At 44.8% G+C, this 23,304-nt stretch overlaps 1 protein-coding gene across 1 annotated transcript in view; it reads left to right on the forward strand.

The window, feature by feature from the left end:
* The window catches only part of EXOSC7 (exosome component 7), a 43,237-nt gene that overhangs the window by 13,321 nt on the left and 6,612 nt on the right, over nucleotides 1-23,304 (forward strand). Inside the window, exons 4-5 of the mRNA XM_049862448.1 lie at nucleotides 15,617-15,782; nucleotides 20,408-20,478. Of these exons, the coding sequence (XP_049718405.1) occupies nucleotides 15,617-15,782; nucleotides 20,408-20,478 (237 nt within the window). The remainder of the gene's footprint in view (nucleotides 1-15,616; nucleotides 15,783-20,407; nucleotides 20,479-23,304) is intronic.

Raw genomic sequence — 23,304 nt, forward strand, 5'->3', positions numbered from 1 at the left:
GTAACAGTCAGGTACGGCACAAGCACAGAGAGCTGCTCCACCCCCCTGAATTAACCCCGGGAGGGAGACCAGCCGGTTCTGCGGGCGGCGTGGGACGCAGCTGGTAGGAGAAGTCCCCGGGAGGCAGTGACTGGTCTTGGAGCAGGAAGAGCAGCGTCCCAGCCGGGGAACCATCTCGCTGGGATTTGGACTGGACGCAGGTACGGCATAAACACAGAGAGCTGCTCCACCCCCCTGAACTAACCCCGGGAAGGGGCCCAGCCAGGTCGCGCGGGCGGCGTGGGACGCAGCCCATAGGAGAAGTCCCCGGGAGGCAGCAACTGGTATTGGAGCGGGGAGAACAGCGTCCCAGCCGGGACACTCGGTCACGGCACAAGCACGGGGAGCTGCTCCACCCATCTGAACTAACCCCAGGAGGGGGCCCACCTGGTTCACGGGGGTGGCACGGCCACGCAGCTGGAGGGACGAGAAGTCCCCGGGAGGCAGCGACTGATTTTGGAGTCGAGAGTGCACCGTCCCAGTAGGGGAGCCTTGACGCTGGGCGTGGGGCTGGAAGCGGAGGATCTGACCTTGACTCCAGCGGGCCAGACCCCCCGGGGGCAATCTCCACACAGCCAGCACACATAGGCGACGCGCCCGCGGGAATCTCACATATAATAGTCATTCCAAGCAAGACAAGCAACTCTGGCTATATTCTGAGGTGCTACTCTCCTATCTCTCTGTTCCCTCCCCCACCCTCCCCAGGCGGCTTTATTAACATCCAAATAGCCTGAGCCAGAGGGAGAACTCTGATAGGGGTCTGACTGCATTTTTTCTTTAGCGGATTTTCTGGAAAAACTAGTTTCCCAGTGATGGCTCGGAGACAACAATCCATATCAAACCACTTAAAGAAGCAGACCATGACAGCTTCTCCAACCCCCCAAACGAATCAAAATCTTTCCCAAATGAAGATACAATCCTGGAATTATCAGATACAGAATATAAAAAACTAATTTACAGAATGCTTAAAGATATCACAAATGAAATTAGGATAACTGCAGAAAAAGCCAAGGAACACACTGATAAAACTGTTGAAGAACTCAAAAAGATTATTCAAGAACATAGTGGAAAAATTAATAAGTTGCAAGAATCCATAGAGAGACAACATGTAGAAATCCAAAAGATTAACAATAAAATTACAGAATTAGACAACGCAATAGGAAGTCAGAGGAGCAGACTCGAGCAATTAGAATGCAGACTGGGACATCTGGAGGACCAGGGAATCAACACCAACATAGCTGAAAAAAAATCAGATAAAAGAATTAAAAAAAATGAAGAAACCCTAAGAATTATGTGGGACTCTATCAAGAAGGATAACCTGCGGATGATTGGAGTCCCAGAACAGGGAGGGGGGACAGAAAACACAGGGAAAATAGTTGAAAACTTCCCTGACATCATGAAAGACGAAAGGATATCTATCCAAGATGCTCATCGAACCCCATTTAAGATTGATCCAAAAAGAAAAACACCAAGACATATTATCATCAAACTCACCAAAACCAAAGATAAACAGAAAATTTTAAAAGCAGCCAGGGAGAAAAGAAAGGTTTCCTTTAAGGGAGAATCAATAAGAATAAGTTCAGACTACTCAGCAGAAACCATGCAGGCAAGAAGGGAATGGGACGACATATACAGAACACTGAAGGAGAAAAACTGCCAGCCAAGGATCATATATCCAGCAAAACTCTCTCTGAAATATGAAGGCGAAATTAAGATATTTACAGATAAACACAAGTTTAGAGAATTTGCAAAAACCAAACCAAAGCTACAAGAAATACTAAAGAATATTGTTTGGTCAGAGAACCAATAATATCAGATATCAGCACAACACAAGGTCATAAAACAAAACGTCCTGATATCAACTGAAAGAGGGAAATCACAAAAACAAACAAATTCAGATTAATTAAAAAAAAAAAATACACATAACAGGGAATCATGGAAGTCAACAGGTAAAAGATCACAGTAATCAAAAAGAGGGACTAAATACAGGAGGCATTGAACTGCCATATGGAGAGTGATACAAGGCGATATAGAACAATACAAGTTAGGTTTTTACTTAGAAAAATAGGGGTAAATAATAAGGTAACCACAAAAAGGTATAACAACTCTATAACTCAAGATAAAAGCCAAGAAAAACGTAACGACTCAACTAACATAAAGTCAAACACTATGAAAACGAGGATCTCACAATTTACTAAGAAAAACGCCTCAGCACAAAAAAGTATGTGGAAAAATGAAATTGTCAACAACACACATAAAAAGGCATCAAAATGACAGCACTAAAAACTTATTTATCTATAATTACGCTGAATGTAAGTGGACTAAATGCACCAAAAAAGAGAGAGTCACAGACTGGATAAAGAAACATGATCCATCTATATGCTGCCTACAAGAGACACACCTTAGACTTAGAGACACAAACAAACTAAAACTCAAAGGATGGAAAAAAATATATCAAGCAAACAATAAGCAAAAAAGAAGAGGAGTAGCAATATTAATTTCTGACAAAATAGACTTTAGACTTAAATCTACCACAAAGGATAAAGAAGGACACTATATAATGATAAAAGGGACAATTGATCAGGAAGACATAACCATATTAAATATTTATGCACCCAATGACAGGGCTGCAAGATACATAAATCAAATTTTAACAGAATTGAAAAGTGAGATAGATACCTCCACAATTATAGTAGGAGACTTCAACACACCACTTTCGGAGAAGGACAGGACATCCAGTAAGAAGCTCAATAGAGACACGGAAGATCTAATTACAACAATCAACCAACTTGACCTCATTGACTTATACAGAACTCTCCACCCAACTGCTGTAAAATATACTTTTTTTTCTAGCGCACATGGAACATTCTCTAGAATAGACCACATATTAGGTCATAAAACAAACCTTTGCAGAGTCCAAAACATCGAAATATTACAAAGCATCTTCTCAGACCACAAGGCAATAAAACTAGAGATCAATAACAGAAAAACTAGGGAAAAGAAATCAAATACTTGGAAAATGAACAATACCCTCCTGAAAAAAGACTGGGTTATAGAAGACATCAAGGAGGGAATAAGGAAATTCATAGAACACAACGAGAATGAAAATACTTCCTATCAAAACCTCTGGGACACAGCAAAAGCAGTGCTCAGAGGCCAATTTATATTGATAAATGCACACATACAAAAAGAAGAAAGAGCCAAAATCAGAGAACTGTCCCTACAACTTGAACAAATAGAAACTGAGCAACAAAAGAATCCATCAGGCACCAGAAGAAAACAAATAATAAAAATTAGAGCTGAACTAAATGAATTAGAGAACAGAAAAACAATTGAAAGAATTAACAAAGCCAAAAGCTGGTTCTTTGAAAAAATTAACAAAATTGATAAACCATTGGCTAGACTGACTAAAGAAATACAGGAAAGGAAACAAATAACCCGAATAAGAAACGAGAAGGACCACATCACAACAGAACCAAATGAAATTAAAAGAATCATTTCAGATTATTATGAAAAATTGTACTCTAACAAATTTGCAAACCTAGAAGAAATGGATGAATTCCTGGAAAAACACTACCTACCTAAACTAACACATTCAGAAGTAGAACAACTAAATAGACCCATAACAAAAAAAGAGATTGAAACGGTAATCAAAAAACTCCCAACAAAAAAAAGCCCTGGCCCGGACGGCTTCACTGCAGAGTTCTACCAAACTTTCAGAGAAGAGTTAACACCACTACTTCTGAAGGTATTCCAAAGCATAGAAAATGACGGAATACTACCCAACTCATTCTATGAAGCCACCATCTCCCTGATACCAAAACCAGGTAAAGACATTACAAAAAAAGAAAATTATAGACCTATATCCCTCATGAACATTGATGCAAAAATCCTCAACAAAATTCTAGCCAATAGAATCCAACAACACATCAAAAAAAATAATTCACCCTGATCAAGTGGGATTTATACCAGGTATGCAAGGCTGGTTTAATATCAGAAAAACCATTAACGTAATCCACCACATAAATAAAACAAAAGACAAAAACCACATGATCTTATCAATTGATGCAGAAAAGGCATTTGACAAAGTCCAACACCGATTTATGATAAAAACTCTTACCAAAATAGGAATTGAAGGAAAATTCCTCAACATAATAAAGGGCATCTATGCAAAGCCAAGAGCCATTATCACTCTAAATGGAGAGAACCTGAAAGCATTTCCCTTGAGAACGGGAACCAGACAAGGATGCCCTTTATCACCGCTCTTATTCAACATCGTGCTAGAGTCCTAGCCAGGGCAATTAGGCTAGACAAAGAAATAAAAGGTATCCGGATTGGCAAGGAAGAAGTAAAGTTATCACTATTTACAGATGACATGATTATATACACAGAAAACCCTAAGGAATCCTCCAGAAAACTACTGAAACTAATAGAAGAGTTTGGCAGAGTCTCAGGTTATAAAATAAACATACAAAAATCACTCGGATTCCTCTACATCAACAAAAAGAACACCGAAGAGGAAATAACCAAATCAATACCATTCACAGTAGCCCCCAAGAAGATAAGATACTTAGGAATAAACCTTACCAAGGATGTAAAAGACCTATACAAAGAAAACTACAAAGCTCTACTACAAGAAATTCAAAAGGACATACTTAAGTGGAAAAACATACCTTGCTCATGGATAGGAAGACTTAACATAGTAAAAATGTCTATTCTACCAAAAGCCATCTATACATTTAACGCACTTCCGATCCAAATTCCAATGTCATATTTTAAGGGGATAGAGAAACAAATCACCAATTTCATATGGAAGGGAAAGAAGCCCCGGATAAGCAAAGCACTACTGAAAAAGAAGAAGAAAGTGGGAGGCCTCACTTTACCTGACTTCAGAACCTATTACACAGCCACAGTAGTCAAAACAGCCTGGTACTGGTACAACAACAGGCACATAGACCAATGGAACAGAATTGAGAACCCAGACACAGATCCATCCACGTATGAGCAGCTGATATTTGACAAAGGACTAGTGTCAATTAATTGGGGAAAAGATAGCCTTTTTAACAAATGGTGCTGGCATAACTGGATATCCATTTGCAAAAAAATGAAACAGGACCCATACCTCACACCATGCACAAAAACTAACTCCAAGTGGATCAAAGACCTAAACATAAAGACTAAAACGATAAAGATCATGGAAGAAAAAATTGGGACAACCCTAGGAGCCCTAATACAAAGTATAAACAGAATACAAAACATTACCAAAAATGATGAAGAGAAACCCGATAACTGGGAGCTCCTAAAAATCAAACACCTACGCTCATCGAAAGACTTCTCCAAAAGAGTAAAAAGACCACCTACAGATTGGGAAAGAATTTTCAGCTATGACATCTCCGACCAGCGCCTGATCTCTAAAATGTACATGATTCTGTCAAAACTGAACCACAAAAAGACAAACAACCCAATCAAGAAGTGGGCAAAGGATATGAACACACATTTCACTAAAGAAGATATTCAGGCAGCCAACAGATACATGAGAAAATGCTCTCGATCATTAGCCATTAGAGAAATGCAAATTAAAACTACGATGAGATTCCATCTCACACCAGCAAGGCTGGCATTAATCCAAAAAACACAAAATAATAAATGTTGGAGAGGCTGTGGAGAGATTGGAACTCTCATACACTGCTGGTGGGAATGTAAAATGGTACAACCACTTTGGAAATCTATCTGGCGTTATCTTAAACAGTTAGAAATAGAACTACCATACAACCCAGAAATCCCACTCCTGGGAATATACCCTAGAGATACAAGAGCCTTCATACAAACAGATATATGCACACCCATGTTTATTGCAGCTCTGTTTACAATAGCAAAAAGTTGGAAGCAACCAAGGTGTCCATCAACGGATGAATGGGTAAATAAATTGTGGTATATTCACACAATGGAATACTACGCATCGATAAAGAACAGTGACGAATCTCTGAAACATTTCATTACATGGAGGAACCTGGAAGGCATTATGCTGAGCGAAATTAGTCAGAGGCAAAAGGACAAATATTGTATAAGACCACTATTATAAGATCTTGAGAAACAGTAAACCTGAGAAGAACACATACTTTTGTGGTTACGAGGCGGGGAGGGAGGGAGGGTGGGAGAGGGTTTTTTTTATTGATTAATCAGTAGATAAGAACTGCTTTAGGTGAAGGGAAAGACAACACTCAATACATGGAAGGTCAGCTCAATTGGACTGGACCAAAAGCAGAGAAGTTTCCGGGATAGAATGAATGCTTCAAAGGTCAGCGGAGCAAGCGCGGGGGTCTGGGGAACATGGTTTGTGGGGACTTCTAAGTCAATTGGCAAAATAATTCTATTATGAAATCATTCTGCATCCCACTTTGAAATGTGGCGTCTGGGGTCTTAAATGCTAACAAGCGGCCATCTAAGATGCATCAATTGGTCTCAACCCACCTGGAGCAAAGGAAAATGAAGAACACCAAGGCCACACGACAACTAAGAGCCCCAAGACAGAAAGGGCCACATGAACCAGAGGCCTACATCATCCTGAGACCAGAAGAACTAGTTGGTGCCCAGCCACAATCGATGACTGCCCTGACAGGGAGCACAACAGAGGACCCCTGAGGGAGCAGGAGATCAGTGGGATACAGACCCCAAATTCTCATAAAAAGACCAAACTTAATGGTCTGACTGAGACTAGAGGAATCCCCGCGGCCATGCTCCCCAGACCTTCTGTTGGCACAGGACAGGAACCATCCCCGAAGACAACTCATCAGACATGAAAGGGACTGGTCAGCGGGTGGCAGAGAGACGCTGATGAAGAGTGAGCTAATTATATCAGGTGGACACTTGAGAGTGTGTTGGCAACTCTTGTCTGGAGAGGGGATGGGAGGATAGAGAGAGAGGGAAGCCGGCAAAATTGTCAAGAAAGGAGAGACTGAAAGGGCTGACTCATGAGGGGGAGAGCAAGTGGGAGTAGGGAGTGAGATGTATGTAAACTTATATGTGACAGACTGATTGGATTTGTAAACATTCACTTGAAGCTTAATAAAAGTTATTAAAAAAAAAAAAATGGGGGAACATGTGTGTACCCTGTCTGCCCAGGGAAGCCCATTAGAGACTCAGTGCCCAAGGTTTTCAGTGGGTGTGCAGTTTGCACTTGATCACTAACCTAAAGTTTAGCAATTTGAACCTACCCAGCAGCACTGTGGAAGAAAGACCTGGCAATCTGCTTCCATAAAGATTACAGCCAAGAAAAGCCTATGGAGCAGTTCTACTCTGTAACACACAGGGTTGCCATGAATTGGAATTGACTTGAGTGCATCAGGTTTGGGGTTTGTTTTTTGTTGTTTTTTTTTTGGTTATGTAGTCACCTACTGCCTAGCATGTACCAGAATTCCAGACTCCCAGAAGGAAGGCAGGTGTTTGGCATAAACTATATTGTTAGCACAGCCTAGGCACAGTCGGCCACCTTTATCAGTTAACTGTTGACTAGGAACACTCCGAGAGCCGAGGACCCAGATGCCAGCCAAGGGCCAACCTTGCAAGCAGACCGTTCTAAGATAGCAGCCTTGGGCCTGTTCTGCCAGCCGTTTACTGCACAGATGCTAACCATATTGGTGTAGTCTTCTTCCAGTCTTCATCTCCAGACGAAGAAGTTGATCCTCACAGTCCTCCTGTGGGAAAGGTATTATCATCCGTCTGCTTTTTAGAGATGACAGACGGAGCTCAAAGACGGTGACTTCCCCAGGTTCCCATAGCAATGCCAGCACAGGTCTGTCCAGCTCTAAACCTTTTCTCTTTCTCCTTCATGCAGCCTGCAGAGGCCAGCTTTAGAGGGGACTTGTGCTTAGAGGCCCTGTAAATCCACGTTCATCTTCCTGGCCAGTCAGAAGCCCGTTCGGCCCTCTGGTCTGACTCCCTAGTCCCTTCCTGCTTCTCTTTGCTGCTCTCACCGGTCTAGGCCAAGCTGTCTGGTGGAATTGACCCATCCTTTAAGTTCTGTGGATAATGGTGACCTCACTCAGGCCGCTGGCTTATCCCGTCCCTTGCTGTTGGAAGAAGCAAAATGCCTCTCCTGACTTTGATCCCTCTAGTCCAGTGTGGTAGAAAGTCTCTGAGGAGCAGACACCATGAGTGAGGAACTGTAATTTTCTTTCGTTTTCTTCCCTTTCATTATCTCCTGACTCCTTCATCTTAGACAGACCAAAGACAGTCAGCCCAACCACACCAAAGAGGGTGTTGCGCCAGATACTTGTTTTGGGGGATATGTTTCCTTGTGACTGTGTGTCTGACCGATCACATGACTTCAGGTTAGTGTCTGCTCTTGTCCCTTTCTCCATCTGTAGAGAGAGGGTGACTCCAGGGTGAGGGAAGCCTCTAGGCTGCCTCTTCCCAAGACCTGACTTCTAGGAGCAGGCTCCTGCCAGGCTGAGAGTCGCTGGTCTCTTCTCCCCGACTTTGTTGGTCCCAGAAGGACCCCACAGGCCCAGAAGCCACAGTTCTCATGTAGTTCAGAATCTGTTTCTCAAGGTGGATAGTCCCAAGGTGGCACACTTCAGCCTCTTCAGGTGATTCAGTGAGTGTGATCAGCCCAGCAGGGGAAATTGCCACGAGAGTTTCACAAAACCCCGTTTTCCTGTAGAGATGTGAGAGGTTGCTCAGCACCACTGGCTGCCTCCTGTTCGAGAGCCTCACTTGAGTCTTCAAGGAGCAACTCTTAATTGCACCAAACCAATAAACCCCTTTGTTGTGATGCAGTGACTATAAATGGCTTCCCGGGCACCTATGCATGTGCCCAGCAGTGAGCTCTTCTCCCCGGCATGAGGCCTCTGCTGGTACTCAGGGCACTCGCCCATCCACGGGTGAAACACAGTTGTTACCCAGTGGGAGGAAAGTGATTGGGGGAGAGAGGCTCCTCCTGCCAGGCGCAGCCCAGCTTGATTTAACTGCTTATCAGCAGCTTCCAGGTTTTAATTATTTACATTCCCAGTGGTAGAGAGGCCTCAAAATGAATTGCTTTTCTGCTAACTCATTTCTCTTCAGTTTCGTCTACTAGGAATGATAATACATGGAGCTGGAGGCAGACACCGCTCCCACCCCCGTAATTCTCCATGTCTTGGAAACGATGAAAAACCTTGAGATACATCTCACAGCCCTTTGGAAAGGGCGCCTAGCTGTGCGGGCCCTGATCCCCATGCCAGTGCAGCAGATACAGACTCTGGATTCCTGAGCCCTGCTCCACAGACGCCTGCACTTTCACCCAAAAAAAAAAACTGGGCGCAAAATCCAGACCTTGTAACTCCTGACTCGTGTCTTTGGTCTGCTGGTTGTAGGCTGAGAGTTTAAAAAAAAAAAACAAAACAGCAGCCTTAGAGTTGATTCCAGGACTCCAGCCTGAGAGTAGGCCCTTTTAAATGAAAACTTTGAAATTATGGGAAAAGATGATTTCCATCTGAAGCCTGGAGGAAGGAAAGAATTTAGCGAGCTGATGTGTCACTGTAGGTCACCACTAGGTGGTGGTGCATGTAGGGCTGTAGTTTAGCCTCTCAGAGAGACTTAGATTTTTATCTGGCAGACTTGAGGAGAATGTGTTTCATTCATAGGCATTTCAGTGTGCCCAGCATTTGTCACTTCTCTTTGGGATCTTTACCACTTTTCAGTGTGATCACTTGTATTTTTCACTCACATTGAATTGGAAGAGTTGAGCCCAGCATTGGTGGGAGTAACTCAGTGCATGTTCCTTGCCTGTTTAGTGTTGCTTGGAGAGGGCACTGTTCTTGGCTGATGGAGCTAGGGTTGGGGGCAAAAAAGAGGCAACCTGAAGAAGCTGTCGAAGGCTAGCTGCACTCTGAAAGTGTTCAGAGCTGAGGAGATAACTCTCCCAGCAACTTGAAACAAGGGCTCACAGTGAAAAGCAGCTCTGAATGCACCGCTGTTCCCAGACCCGCTCACAGGGAAGCTTTGCTGTGCTCAGGCAGGAGCACAGGTGTACGTTATATGGAGGAAACTGGCGCCTCGGGTCCTGCCTCAGGGCTGGGTGACTAGTGAAGGCTCAGGCCCGAGGTAGCCCTGCCCAGGTGTCCAGGAAATCACCAGTTCTGTGGCAGGCCTGACCTGGCCCGGCCTTAAGGCTCCACAGATTTGCAGGCCAGACTGATTGTGAGGGAAGCAACAATGGGCCTAGTGTGGAGTCCTGTTCCAGGGGGACGTGTCCTTGATCCCATTCTGTCCCAGTTAAACCAGAGATGTGCCAGAAAGGAGGAATGGGGCGGAGGTGATGAGTCAGGAGGGGTGGAGACCTGGGAAGGGCTGCGTTCCTGGGAGCTTTATTAGTTTATCCAGCTCAGTAAGCGATTTCCCATAGCCCTGAAAGGGGGGCTCATGCTGGGTTGTGCTTTATGAAGCCTTTGAATTGGATTTTTACAGAAAGCATTTGGTCTTACGCCAGAAAACCGAGTGTGAGCACCCCTACTGAAAGGATATATCACGATGCGTACATAAGCAGGGGGCAGGGGGCTAGGATTACTGGCCTCTGTTCTCTCTCTTTTTAAACTTTGTACTTAACAGAAAAGCTTTTTATTTAGGACTCTAACCCTTAGAGAGGAGCCCCCGTGGTGCAGTGGTTAAAGCACTTGGCTGCCAACGGGAAGGTCAGCGGCTTGAACCCACCAGCTGTTCCTCGGGAGAAAGATGTGGCACTCTGCTCCCATAAAGATTTACGGCCTTAGATACCCTATGAGGCAGTTCCGCTCTGTCCTATAGGGTCATTGTGAGTCAGAATTGACTCCATGGCAACAAGTTTTGTTTTTTTTAACCCTCAGAGAAAAACCTTTACCAAGCCTTGGAGCTAAATGACCTCTCCTGGTCTGCCTTCCTTGCCTTCAGTATTTGTGGTATTAGTGATAAGTCCCAAGACCAGAGCGCCCATTCATTACTTTGAGGCAAAAGACAGGCCCAGAAAAAGCTAACTTGACTGATGTTAAACTACAAGCCAAGCTGCAGAATTATTCAGTCACAGGAAGTACAGGGAAGCAGAGCAGGTAAGGGCCAGGCTGCCTGGGTTAGAATCTTAGCTCCCCTAGTCACTAGTTTCATGACCTTAGATAAATTACATAACTCTTCTGTGACTCAGTTTCCTTGTCTTTAAAATGGGTCAGTAATGGTGCCTGTACTCATCGTTTCTCAAGCTGAAAGAACTAGAGAAAATATTCAAGGCTCGAGATGCAGTATTGAAGGCTTCTATGGAGAAAACATTGAACGATCCAGGAAGCATCAAAAGAAGATGGAAGAAATACAGAGTCACTGTACCAAAAAGAATTGGTCGACGTTCAACTATTTCAGAAGGTGGCATATGATCAAGAACTGATGGTACTGAAGGAAGAGGTCCAAGCTGCACTGAGAGCATTGGCGAAAGACAAGGCTCTAGGAATTGACAGAATACCAATTGAGATGTTTCAGCAAAGGAATGCAGCACTGGAGGTACTCACTCATCTATGCCAAGACATTTGGAAGACAACTGCCTGGCCAGTGACTGGAAGAGATCCATATCTGTGCCCATTCCAAAGGAATGCGGAAATTATCAAACAATATCATTAATATCACACACAAGTAAAATTTGGCTGAAGATCATTCAAAAGCATTACATCAACAGGAAACTGCCAGAAATTCAAGCTGGATTCAGAAAAGGATGTGAAAAGAGGGATATCATCACTGATATCAGATGGATCTTGGATGAAAGCAGAGAATGCTAGAAGGATGTTTACCTGTGTTTTATTGACTATGCAAAGGCATTCGACTGTGAGAATCATAACAAATTATGGATAACAATGCAAAGAATGGGAATTCCAGAACACTGAATTGTGCACATGAGGAACCTGTACGTAGACCATAGACCAAGAGGCAGTTGTTCGAATAGAACAAAGGGATTACTGCATGGTTTAAAGTCAGGAAAAGTGTGCATCAGGGTTGTATCCTTTCACCATACCTATTCAGTCTGTATGCTGAGCAAACAATCTGAGAAGCCGGACTATATGAAGAACTGGGCATCAGAATGGAGGAAGACTCATTAACAACCTGTGAAATGCAGTTGACACAACCTTTCTTGCTGAAAGTGAAGAGGACTGGTAGCACTAACTGATGAACATCAAAGATTACAGCCTTCTGTATGGATTGCACCTCAGCATAAAAAAAAAAAAAAATTCTCACAACTGGACCAAAAAGCAACATCATGATAAAAGGAGAAGACTGAAGATATCAAGGATTTCATTTTACTTGGATCCATAGTCAACACCCACGGAAGCAGCAGTCAAGAAATCAAAAGATGTATTGCACTGGGCAAATCTGCTGCAAAAGATCTTTTTAAAGTGTTTAAAAGCAAAGATGTCACCTTGAGGACTAAGGTGCACCTCAGCCAAACCATGATATTTTTAATTGCCTCATAAGCATGTGAAAGCTGGACAATGAATAAGGAAGACCGGAGTAGAATTGATGCCTTTGAATTATGATGTTGGCAAAGAATATTGAATGTACCATGGACTACCAAAAGGACAAACAAATCTATCTTGGAAGAAGTATAGCCAGAATGCTCCTTAGAAACAAAGATGGCAAGACTTCGTCTTATGTACTTTGACGATGTTATCAGGAGGGACAGTCCCTGGAGAAGAACATCATGCTTGGTAAAGTAGTGTCAGCGCAAAAGAGGAAGACCCTCGACGACTTGGATTGACATAGTGGCTGCAGTAATGGGCTCAAGCATAGCAACGATTGTAAGAATGGCACAGGACCAGGCGGCGTTTCGTTCTGTTGTGCATAGGGTCGCTATGAGTCGACATCAACTCAAAGGCACCTAACAACAACTTCAGGGTGGTTGTGAGAGTTAATACAGCTAAACAGCTGAGAATGGTGTCTAGACCATAGTAAACACTCCAAAAAAGTTGTTATAGTTTGCTTTCCTGTAAAATGAGAGATCCTGTAGGCCAAATCCCATCTGTGGGATTTTTGTTTAGCATATGGAGTTTTTTTAAAGGTAAAGTGAAATGCCTCTAGGTAGGGCTGCCACGGTCTCCACCACTGCCTGCTAATTACACGTGGCCCTTTGTTGGGATTCATGTAGTTACAGGTCTGACCCTGCATGTGTTTGGTTTTTTGTCTCTGGAGATGACCTTTAAGCTTTTCCAGGTCTATGCTTCTGTCCATCTCTTTGTCTTTGCCTGTGAGTGCCCTAGATACAAGGTGGAACCCTCATTTCTCTGTTCCCAGCTCTCTCTTTGTCCTTTGGCACAGTACAGGCTCCCTGGGCCTTTCTTACGTTACCAAAGCCCCACACTCCATCCCCCACCCTGAAAATCACCTTCTGTTTTCCCAACCTCCTCCCCAGAGTCAACTCGAGACTAGTGCACCATCCAGACATAGGAGCTTCCCATGGTCTCCAGAGGCTCTGAACCTCGCGTTCTCCACTTGGCTGCCAGCTATGCTGAAAGAATGACCTGTTGAAAGAAAAAACAAAAACTGTTGTAAAAGGCTAATGTTTCCACTTAGCCCTGTGTCAGAAAAACAAAAAAACCCCAAAACAGTGGGGCATGGTTTTAGAGGTAGACTAATTTAGACAGGTAGACCTGGAAAGTTCTGTAATTCATCCCCTGGGGCTGTGGAAGAGTTAAAGCATGAATCCCCGAGTGACTGGTCACACCCGGGAGGACACGGCCCACCATGTCAGGAACAGGTAAACATTCTAAGCATAAGCATCTCTAACTGTTTTCGTCTCCCTGGAGATCTGTACAGATGTGTTTTTAAGCGTTTAAAAGATGGGATTTCTTACGAATTGCTTAGTGCCTAAACCAGAAGCAGGTTGTGTTTTGCTGGCTGTGCAAAATCAGCTTGGTCCCTGATGACGTGATTATTTCACCATAAGTGAAGACTGAGTCCGGCAGAGGCAGTTAGGAAACAGCAGGATTTCTGTGGGAGTAACAGAGTGTCCCTTGGGATTTTAAATTGCAATTCTGCTGGCTGGTAATGGTGAGGGAAGACTATAATTAGAGAAGCAAAGTTATTACACAGCGATGCAATCTGATTATTTAAGGATTCATCCTTAAACCTAAATAGAGTGGCCTAGACAAAACCCCAAAAATACAAACCCATTGCATTCGAGTCGATTCCAACTCATAGTGACCCTATGGGACAGAATAGAACTGCCTCGTAGGGTTTCCAAGGAGTGGATTATGGGCTTGAACTGCAAACCTTTTGGTTAGCAGCCATAATTCTTAACCACTGTGCCACCAAGGATCGGACTAGATAAAAGGGACTTTTAAATAAATCAGGTGAGATTTCTTTTAGTGTTACACGAACGGGGGGTGGGCACAGCCTTGGGTCTTCACGCAGGTTGTTTGGTTTGCTGGAACCACCCTGCTTTTCCGTGGCCTGCTCAACTCTTGCTTGTCTTCAGGTTTGCCATCTCCCAACCCTCAGCACTCGTTGGCACCCCCTGCTGTTTTCTCCCTGTCCTGAAACTCCCCTCACTTCACTGGAATTGCTGGCTTAGGGTCTGTATCCACCTTGTACAATCTCTAGATCCCCGGTGCCTAGCACATGGCTGAGTGCCTTCCAGATGGATGAGTGGGCAGACAGAGGGGCTGGGGTCTGTCTGGAAAGCTTTACTGTGTGATTTTGTAGATTCCATCGACTCGACGGCACTGGGTTTTTTTTCATCCCGATACAGCTGGTTCTTACCTTTCTGGGCCTTTGTCGTCACAGTAAAAGGATTATTGGAGTATTTATTTGTCTCACAGACATATTAAGGGTTGGTTTGTGTTCAGCCAAAACCCGCAGAAATTTCCGGTTAAACATCTTGTTTAGTGCTTGTGGTGGTAAATGTTGAATCCTGTTCATGCTTTATTGAGGTAACTGGGGCATAAGTGTCAAAAGGCCGAAAAGGAAAAGGTTTTCCTCCTTAAAAAATATCAAATCAAATAAAAGGAGTAACTTAATATTTAATCAGCCAATAGTCTTTCTCTCTTACTTTCTTTTAAAGTTTATGATGTAACTCTGGCATACTACCATATATATCTTCTAAACCATTCCAGAAAGACTACTACTCTTACAGTGTGGTTTGTATATTGAGAGCACCATAGGGTTCTAAGGCTGTGAAAACTGGGGTAAGTATAAAAGGCATCTTCTCTGTAAGCCAGACTGACTCTTTAGGCCTCCCAGCTTCCTGGGCCTGCCAGAGTGGAGCGTTTATTATACTTTCAAGATAAGACAGTTAATTATTACCGGCCGAGGTTCTGTTTACCATCACTCTCCTGTTTCTCTTTGGGTAAAGTTGGTTTCGGTTGGAAGTCAGTGGGAACTCCCATCATGCACACTGACAAATCTCGGGCACGAAGCCAGCATGTATCTGGAGGCTGGAAAGGTGGAGAGGCCATCCATCCCTCCTCCTTTCACTGACTTCCTGGAAGTTACTGCCTCTTCCAACACTGCATAGGGAAACCAGAATAAAGCCTTGCCCCCTGGTCTTTGTGTTTGGAAAGGCTCACCCAGCTCTTCTGTTGCTATTCTGTAGCTCAGCCAATGCCACCCCTGAATTTGAAGGCCGAGGAGGTGATGACCTTGGGGCAGAGATTGCTAACACACTCTACCGAATATTTAACAATAAGAGCAGCGTCGACCTGAGGTCCCTCTGCATTAGTCCCCGGGAACACTGCTGGATCCTCTACGTGGACGTGCTGGTGAGTGTCATCTTGCTGTAGAGCAGCTGGCCTGCTTCATCCTGGTGCCTTTTCCCCCTTCAGGAGGACGTGTTGGCTTACAGGGTGAAGGTTAGGTGGGAAAAGATGGTCTGCTGTCGTAATTTTTTATTAACTGTAACATTCATATAAAAGAAACCTGTTGCTGTTGAGATGATGCCAGCTGCCCCATAGGGTTTTCAGGGAACAGCTGGTGGATTCAAATTGCTGACCTTTTGGTTAGCAGCCAAGCTCGTAACCACTGTGCCACCAGGGGTCTGACATTCATAGAGCCATCCTATACTAAAATTACAGTCATATCATGGTAGCACCTTAAGTTATCCACAGAAGTTATCAGGGAAGAAAAAAAAAAACAAGAGATGCCCTCTAGATGGTGCCGGACAGAGTTAATGGACGGAGTTTGGACAAGTTGGCACATTTTTCTGCTTGGAATGATGATAAGCTCTTTCCGTGCATTTTTATTTAAAATTTACAAACCCTTTGAGAGTGGGCACTATGAATTTTCCCCACTTACAAGTGAGGAACCTAAGACACAGAGAGGTTAAGTAACTAGCCCAAGGGGTCTCAGCTGGTTAGTGGTGGTATTGGGCCTCTAAGCCAGGTCTGTTGAACGCCAACACCTGCTCTTGACTTCACTCTGCCATCCCTCCTTGAAAGCACCCTGGAGCCTGTGTGCTCGGAGCCTTCGTTTCCCAGGTGGACACTGAGGCCCTGCTTCCCCCCTCCTCCAGCGTCTGCTCTTCTGGGAGTCTCTCCTAGTCCAGCCCTCCATCCCCTCCGTGGTGCTTTTTCTCCCAAATACTCTTCTCCCTGGTTTTTGGCACTTGACAGAAATGTCTCTGTACAACTGTAATTTTGTTTTTGTATAATAATGTAGCAGTCAATTGCTTATTCAGGTACAGGCTCTCATTGAGTCTATTTTATTTCTTTTCATTAAATTTTATGGACCTTGAGATTAGCAACTGCATCTTCCTCATATGGAAAAAACAAGGCTAAGCCATTGACCTCACAGATTCTTTAATGAACCTGGTGATAAAGCAGATCTTGTGGGCTGATAGTGAACTTCATGAAGAAGAACGACCTGGCCGTCTCTAAATGTCAGCCCCACATGAAACAGGAAAGGGCTTTCTGGATATTTTCAGATTAATTTGATAATGGATGGAGCACAACCAAAAGATAGCAGTGGTTATCATGGCCCAGCAGGTGTTTAGTAGGGCTGTTCCATTCAGAAGGTTTATGCTAATGTGTGAAAGTCCATTTGCTTTTTCTCTTCTCTGATAAGTCAGATGTGCCTTGTAGTGTGGTTCCTGCCAAACGAGGTAATTTTTGCAGAAACTGGCAGCCTACACTCCTTACCTGTAGGAGGCAGGCTTCTTAGCTGCCCAGGGACATGAACTCTCAAGCTCCATCCTATGTCTGAAAAACACTATACCTTGCCTACCCCCCCCAAAAAAAAAGGGGGAAGGAGGACAGAGAGAGGCATGCCTGTGGACATGGCTGAAAAGAGGCTGTCCTGATCAAAGAACTGGATCCTGCGCGTTCTTGAACCTGAATTGTAACCTGTTACTTCCCTAATAAACCCCCATAATTGTGAATGTGGTTTGTGAGTTCTGTGTGGCCATTGTAATAAATTACCAAACTCAACAGAAAATTAGAGAGTGCCATGGGGGGGACGATCAGTGTCAGAATTGGTAAAGATGGCGGAGAGAGGAGGCATGTGTGACCTCTGCCTTGTAGGAATCAGCCTTGGGCTGTTGATCTTGATTCTCCCTCCCCATTGTGAAGTTAGAGGAGGTCAGATGCCTCTGCCACACCATTTTTACAGTTAAAGGGTGTGATCTCATTGAATTCTCACAGCTGCTCTATATAGAAGTATGGGTTTGCTTTACCGAGGGGGAAGCTGAAGCTCAGAGGACACATAGCCAGAAGTGGGCAGAGATGGGCATCAGACCCACATTGCCTGGCTCCAGAATGCACCTGAGTTCCCCTCATGTATGGTGCCCCGTGGGGAGTCTGGGCAGGCTGTTCTGAGGCTCAGAGGCCAACTCGTTCCTTTGCTGCCTGTGGAGGGAGGCAGGCTGATTGGTACCTGCCTTTCTGGGGGCCCCTCAGTGGGTGCTCAAGGTTTAGCATTCTGCCCTCTTAATTTTATCTCTTAGTGATAAGCTAGAATATTGGAATGCAAAGTGTACATCCGGCCTTACGGGGCCACAGCACAGGACGGTAGAAAAAGCAGTGTACTGGGAACCAGGCTGCTGGGCCACCTGTCAGGTAAGGGGCGGTGGGGGGGTGAGGTGCTCTCGGGTTCTCTCCAGCGTGGAGCGTCCACGAGTGCCGGAACAGACACCAGCATTTATCTGGCGCTTTTTGCATAAAGCAAGCACTGTCCTGTGAAACAGCGGAGCAGAAGCAGTAGGTTTCAGCCCTGGCTGATGGTGAAGGCCACCCGGAGACTGCAGTAAGGTACTAGTGCCCAGGTGATTGTGATGCACAGCTGGGTTAGGGACCTGCTGTGAGTGATGCAGATGGAAACCGCACAGCACACAGCCTCAGAAAGTCCTCGAGGGACAGCCAATGGGCAATGAAAGGGCAAATTAGTTATTTATTTAAAAGCACTTAGCCAACACTTACTATGTGCCAGACACACTTGTAAGGGCTTTATAAATATTATCTCATTCAGCCTTCATAACAACTCTCTGAGATAAGTATGAGTATTATCCTCCCCAAGGCAGAGAGAGGTTAAGTAACACCCAGAGTCACGCAGCTCACTGCTGAAGACAGGACTCACATCTGGACAGTGTGGCTCTGGCTCAGGTGGCCTTCACTGTGCAGCAGTCTACATCAGAACAGTCACCAGCGTAGAGAAGCCAGTCCAGTTGCGAGGTGAGTGAGCTGCAGCTGCAAAGGGACTGATGATATCTTCACAAGCAGCGTTCTACAGGGCTGCCCACCACCTGTCTGTCGGTTGATCTGACTTGTGTGGCTTGTGTGTTGCTGTGATTCTGGAAGCTGTGCCACTGATATTTCAAGTACCAGCAGGGCCACCCAGGGTGGACAGGCTTCAGTGGAGCTTGTACACTAAGATAGACTAGGAAGAAAGGCCTGGTGATCTACTTCTGAAAATTAGCCAGTGAAAACCTTAATGCATCACAACAGAATATTCTCCCCTACGGTGCTGGAAGGTGGTGCAGGACCAGGCAACAGTTTGTCCCGTTATCCATAAGGTCACCATGAGTTGGAGCCAACTTGAGGGCAACTAACAACAATATGCAAGGCTGTAGGAGAGAAGTATCTAGACTTGAAGTTTGCTTGGAAAACTTACAGGTGGGAATTGGAGATTTGCACTGGGTATGAATGAAGTGTTCCAGTATAGTTACTGGCTTCGATTAGTTGAGTTGGGAAGGCCCAGGCTTAGGGACCTGCCTGTTTTCTGCAAATAATTACCAGGCTCTTTCTGCATGGCAGCCCTTCTCCTGGGCTCGGGGATAACGGGATGAACAAAGCAGACAGGGTCTCAGCTCTCAGGATTTCACAGGTCAGATGGAGAGGAGCAGACTAAATAAACACAGCAACAACAGCCAGTTGTCTCGAGTGGATTCTGATTCATGGCAACCCCACATGTGTCGGAGTCGAATTGTGCTCTATAGAGTTTTCAATGGCTGGTTTTTCAGAAGTAGACTGCCAGGTCTTTCTTCCAAGGTGCCTCTGGGTGGACTCGAACTACCAACCAAGCACATTAACCATTTGTATTACCAGGGACTCCCTAAACAAACACACTCACAAAGAGATACCTTGCTTTTCTTCCTACATGTGACTTCGTCAGCTTTTTTCTTTCACTTGGGGCAGCTCAGTTGGCTTTATGCCATAACCTCAGGCCAAGGCTTCTCTAAAATGAGAACAGAAGAACTTGCCACCTTCGATTTAATAACACGCTCTAACCTTCCTTGCTATAATGAGCACACCTAATTACGGTCAACACTTTGGCTTACGGGCAAAAACTTGAATGAGATGTCTTAGTTTTTATTATAATTAATTAAATGAATGTCGAAAGTGTAGTGTCCTAAGTAACACTAATAACTGTGGACGTGGTAGCAGCAGCAGTATCCATGGCTGCCATGTTTTACTTCCTTGGAGTCGAGGCAGTATGGTAGCAGAAGCTGCAGTAACACTTGCAAAGCAATGAGGAGGTATCTGGGGCAAAGTAAAGGTGACCAAGCCTCCGTCAACGCAGAGCCAACTGGCTGGAGGGCCTGTGAATGGAGATCTCTTCAAGCAGAGGCTGAGTGGCAGCCCCACAGCAGGAGCCAACTGTGCCCTCTCATGGCACTGCCCATGAAACACAGCCAGGAAAAGGTTCTGTGGTTTGGGTGAATGTCCTGTGAGCGTCTGTGAGATGTGTTCATTGTGGGACTAGCCGAGAGAGCAGCCGCCCTGCCCTGCCTTTATTTTATAAACAATTTTGATCAGCACTGCTTACCACCCTGCCTTTATTGTATAAACACACTCAGTCAGCATGGCTTTGGAATCTCTCCCCTTGGACGTGGACAGTACTTCAAGTAGTAAATAATGTCTGTGTTCACCTCCCCCCACCACCCTCTCTTCCTCAGCTGCTGGAATGTGGAGGGAACTTGTTCGATGCCATCTCCATTGCTGTAAAGGCCGCCCTCTTCAATACAAGGTCAGTCTTCCTGGAAGCAGGCCCATAGCCTAACGAGGACCTGAGCAGACCTGGGGAGATTTCTATTGCAGCTCAGTAGGTAAAGATAGTTAGAGGGTTTAGTACTAGAAAATGGTGGTATCTGATGTTAGGCTCCAGAAAAGAGAGATTTCATAAGTTGAAACTAGGAAGTATTTATTTTTGTACTTATTTTGTGTATTCTTATTTTCATAAGAAGGAGTTCTGGTGGCACAGTGGTTAAACACCCAGCTGCCAGCTGAAAGGGCAGTGGTTTGAACCCGTCAGCCGCTCCATGGGAGAAGGATGTGGCAGTCTGCTTCCGTAAGATCACATACAGCCCTGGAAATCCCACAGGGCAGCGCTACTCTGTCCTGTAGCGTCGCTATGCGCTAGAATCGACTCAGCAGCAACGGGTTTGGGTTTATTTTCATAAGTGATTATGTATCATGTTGAAAAGTATTAGACAACTACAGAGAAGCAAAAAGTAGAAATCAACTATGGGCGACTGCATACTGTGCCTGGCTGGATCTCCGTGGGGCGGGAGTTTTTGCCTGTTTAGTGCTCTGCTGTCTCCCCAGTACCAAGAACAGTGCCTGATGCATAGTTAAGTGCTCACATACTATGTCTTTGTTTTGTTTTAAATGTCTTACTGTTGTATAGGTGAAGGTTTACAGAGCAAATGAGCTTCCCATTCAACACTTTACACCCAGCTCGTTTCATGACAGTGGTTGCAAGCTCTGAATGTGTCGGCACTCTTCTCCACCTTCCTCCCTAGGTTCTCCGGGTCCACTTGCCCAGCTTTCCTGCCCCTACAGTCCTTCTGAACTTTGCTTTTGGGCAAATGCTGCCCTTTAGGTCTCGTCCAGTTGATTGTTCCGAGGTATAAGTTCCTCACTGGTGTTATTGTCCATTTTATAGGCCTGCCTGTTATATCTCTGGGAGTGATTTCAGTTCCAAGTTTGAAGGGTGTTTGAGAGCCGTAGTCTCAGGGGCTCCACCAGTCTCTGTCAGACCAGTAAGTCTGGTCTTATTTATGAGTCTGAATTTTGTTCTATGTTTCTCTCCCACTCTGTCCACGACCTACTATTGTGGTCTGTAGCAGAGTGGTCAGTAGTGGTAGCCGGGTACCATCTAGTTCTTCTGGTCTCACATATTTCTTCATTGCACAGATGAGTGGTTGAAAAGCAAGGTAGCAGCCTTCTCTTTGGTTTAGTTAAGAGCAGGAAATGGCTGTGTCGGTGTGATTCAGCTTCCCAGATGGACTTGGCACATGGCCAAGCCTTTTTGGAGTTACCATTTCCTCTGTTTGATTTATAGCCTTTCTCCCTTCTATGCACCAAGTACTTCCAGGAGAGTTTGGAGCATTTCAAAATAAATCTGTGGGTGGGAGTGATCACTCCATGAGAGAGCTTATGTTAAGATAGTGGGGGACCCTAGGGTATTAGAAAATGAGGATTAGGAACGTCTAGGGATATATCCTAAGGAAATAATTGGACAAGTGAGCCAAGACATTGATTCTAGGATGTTCATCATGGCTTTTTTGTAATGAGAAATTGGAAACAACCCGAATGTCCCAATATAGACGATTGAAATCACATAGTTAGGGGTTTATTGATATGGAAAACCATCCACTAGATGAAGTCCTTTCATCTTGTTTTTGTTGGTTTGTTGTGTTTTGCTTTTGTTAATTCTTATATTTGATGTCTGGAAAAATGTATACCCCAAAATGGCTGTTGTGCTTATGTCTCAGTGCTTATGTTATTGGGTGATTGAACATTTATCTATATTTTAGAATTTTGCTGTGGTGAATTTAGGCTACCTGTATAATTTAAAACAAACAGAAACAAAACTAAATAAATTTAGGGCAGAAAATAGCAGGATGAAGTATTTGCCAGGAATGAAGGTTGTAGAGTCCCCCACACCTGGCTGAGACTAGTTGGAGTGTGGGCTTGGTGCTCATGGCCACTATGGGGGCTGGCCTGTTAGAGTTTGTGTGTCAGGCCCCAGCAGCAGCAGCCTCTGCTTGGCCTCAGTTGGACCAGGAGAGGAAGTTGCCATCTGTCGTACCTTGAGCCTCAGAAATGAGTCTCCGCCTGCCAGCTGGTTTCCATGGACACCAGGACAGGAAGAGAGATTGGAAACCAGACAAGGCTTTTCGACTGTGGAGGAGGTGTTGAGCAAACTCCGTACATCAGGATGGTAAGACAGCTGCTCAGGTTGAGGAGAACACCTGTCATGGGCACAGCCATAAACCTTACTCCCAGATCAAGAACTCTCTGCAGGCAGCAAGGACCCAGTGTGAGGCATTGGGTCCCCTGGTACTTAGAGGGACATTTTGCACAGTCAGGGTCCTGTAGAGGCCATCTGAGGGTATTCTCTGATCCTCCTGCCCAGCCATATTCTGGGAAGAGGGCTGGGAAATTGGGGACACAATGTGTGTGTTTGTGTGTGTGTATTTTTTAACATACCAACATATCCAGCATGTCAAACTGGCTACCTGACTTGTTCAAACAGGATATTTGCTGGTTTGGGAGGTGAGCGAATGAGATACTCAGTACTTACACCTAAAAGGCTCCTGATGTGGAGGATCTAGCCAGGGCAGATCCTAGCAGGATTCTTTGGCTCTTGTTGACATTCTCTGGATGAAGCTCTTCTCTGGATGCTGCTTTGTATGGGGACAGCCAGCAGGGCTGAATCATAGGGGACTTTTGTTACAGAAACTGGGAAAGGCACCAGCACTGTTTCCATTACAGTATCTGGATGTACCATGTCTTCCTTCCTGGTTCCTCCATCCTAGGCTGAAGTGAATTGACTTTATGGGTTAAC

The sequence above is a fragment of the Elephas maximus genome, chromosome 20 (assembly GCF_024166365.1).
Source record: "Elephas maximus indicus isolate mEleMax1 chromosome 20, mEleMax1 primary haplotype, whole genome shotgun sequence".
In the NCBI taxonomy this organism is placed as follows: Eukaryota; Metazoa; Chordata; class Mammalia; order Proboscidea; family Elephantidae; genus Elephas; species Elephas maximus.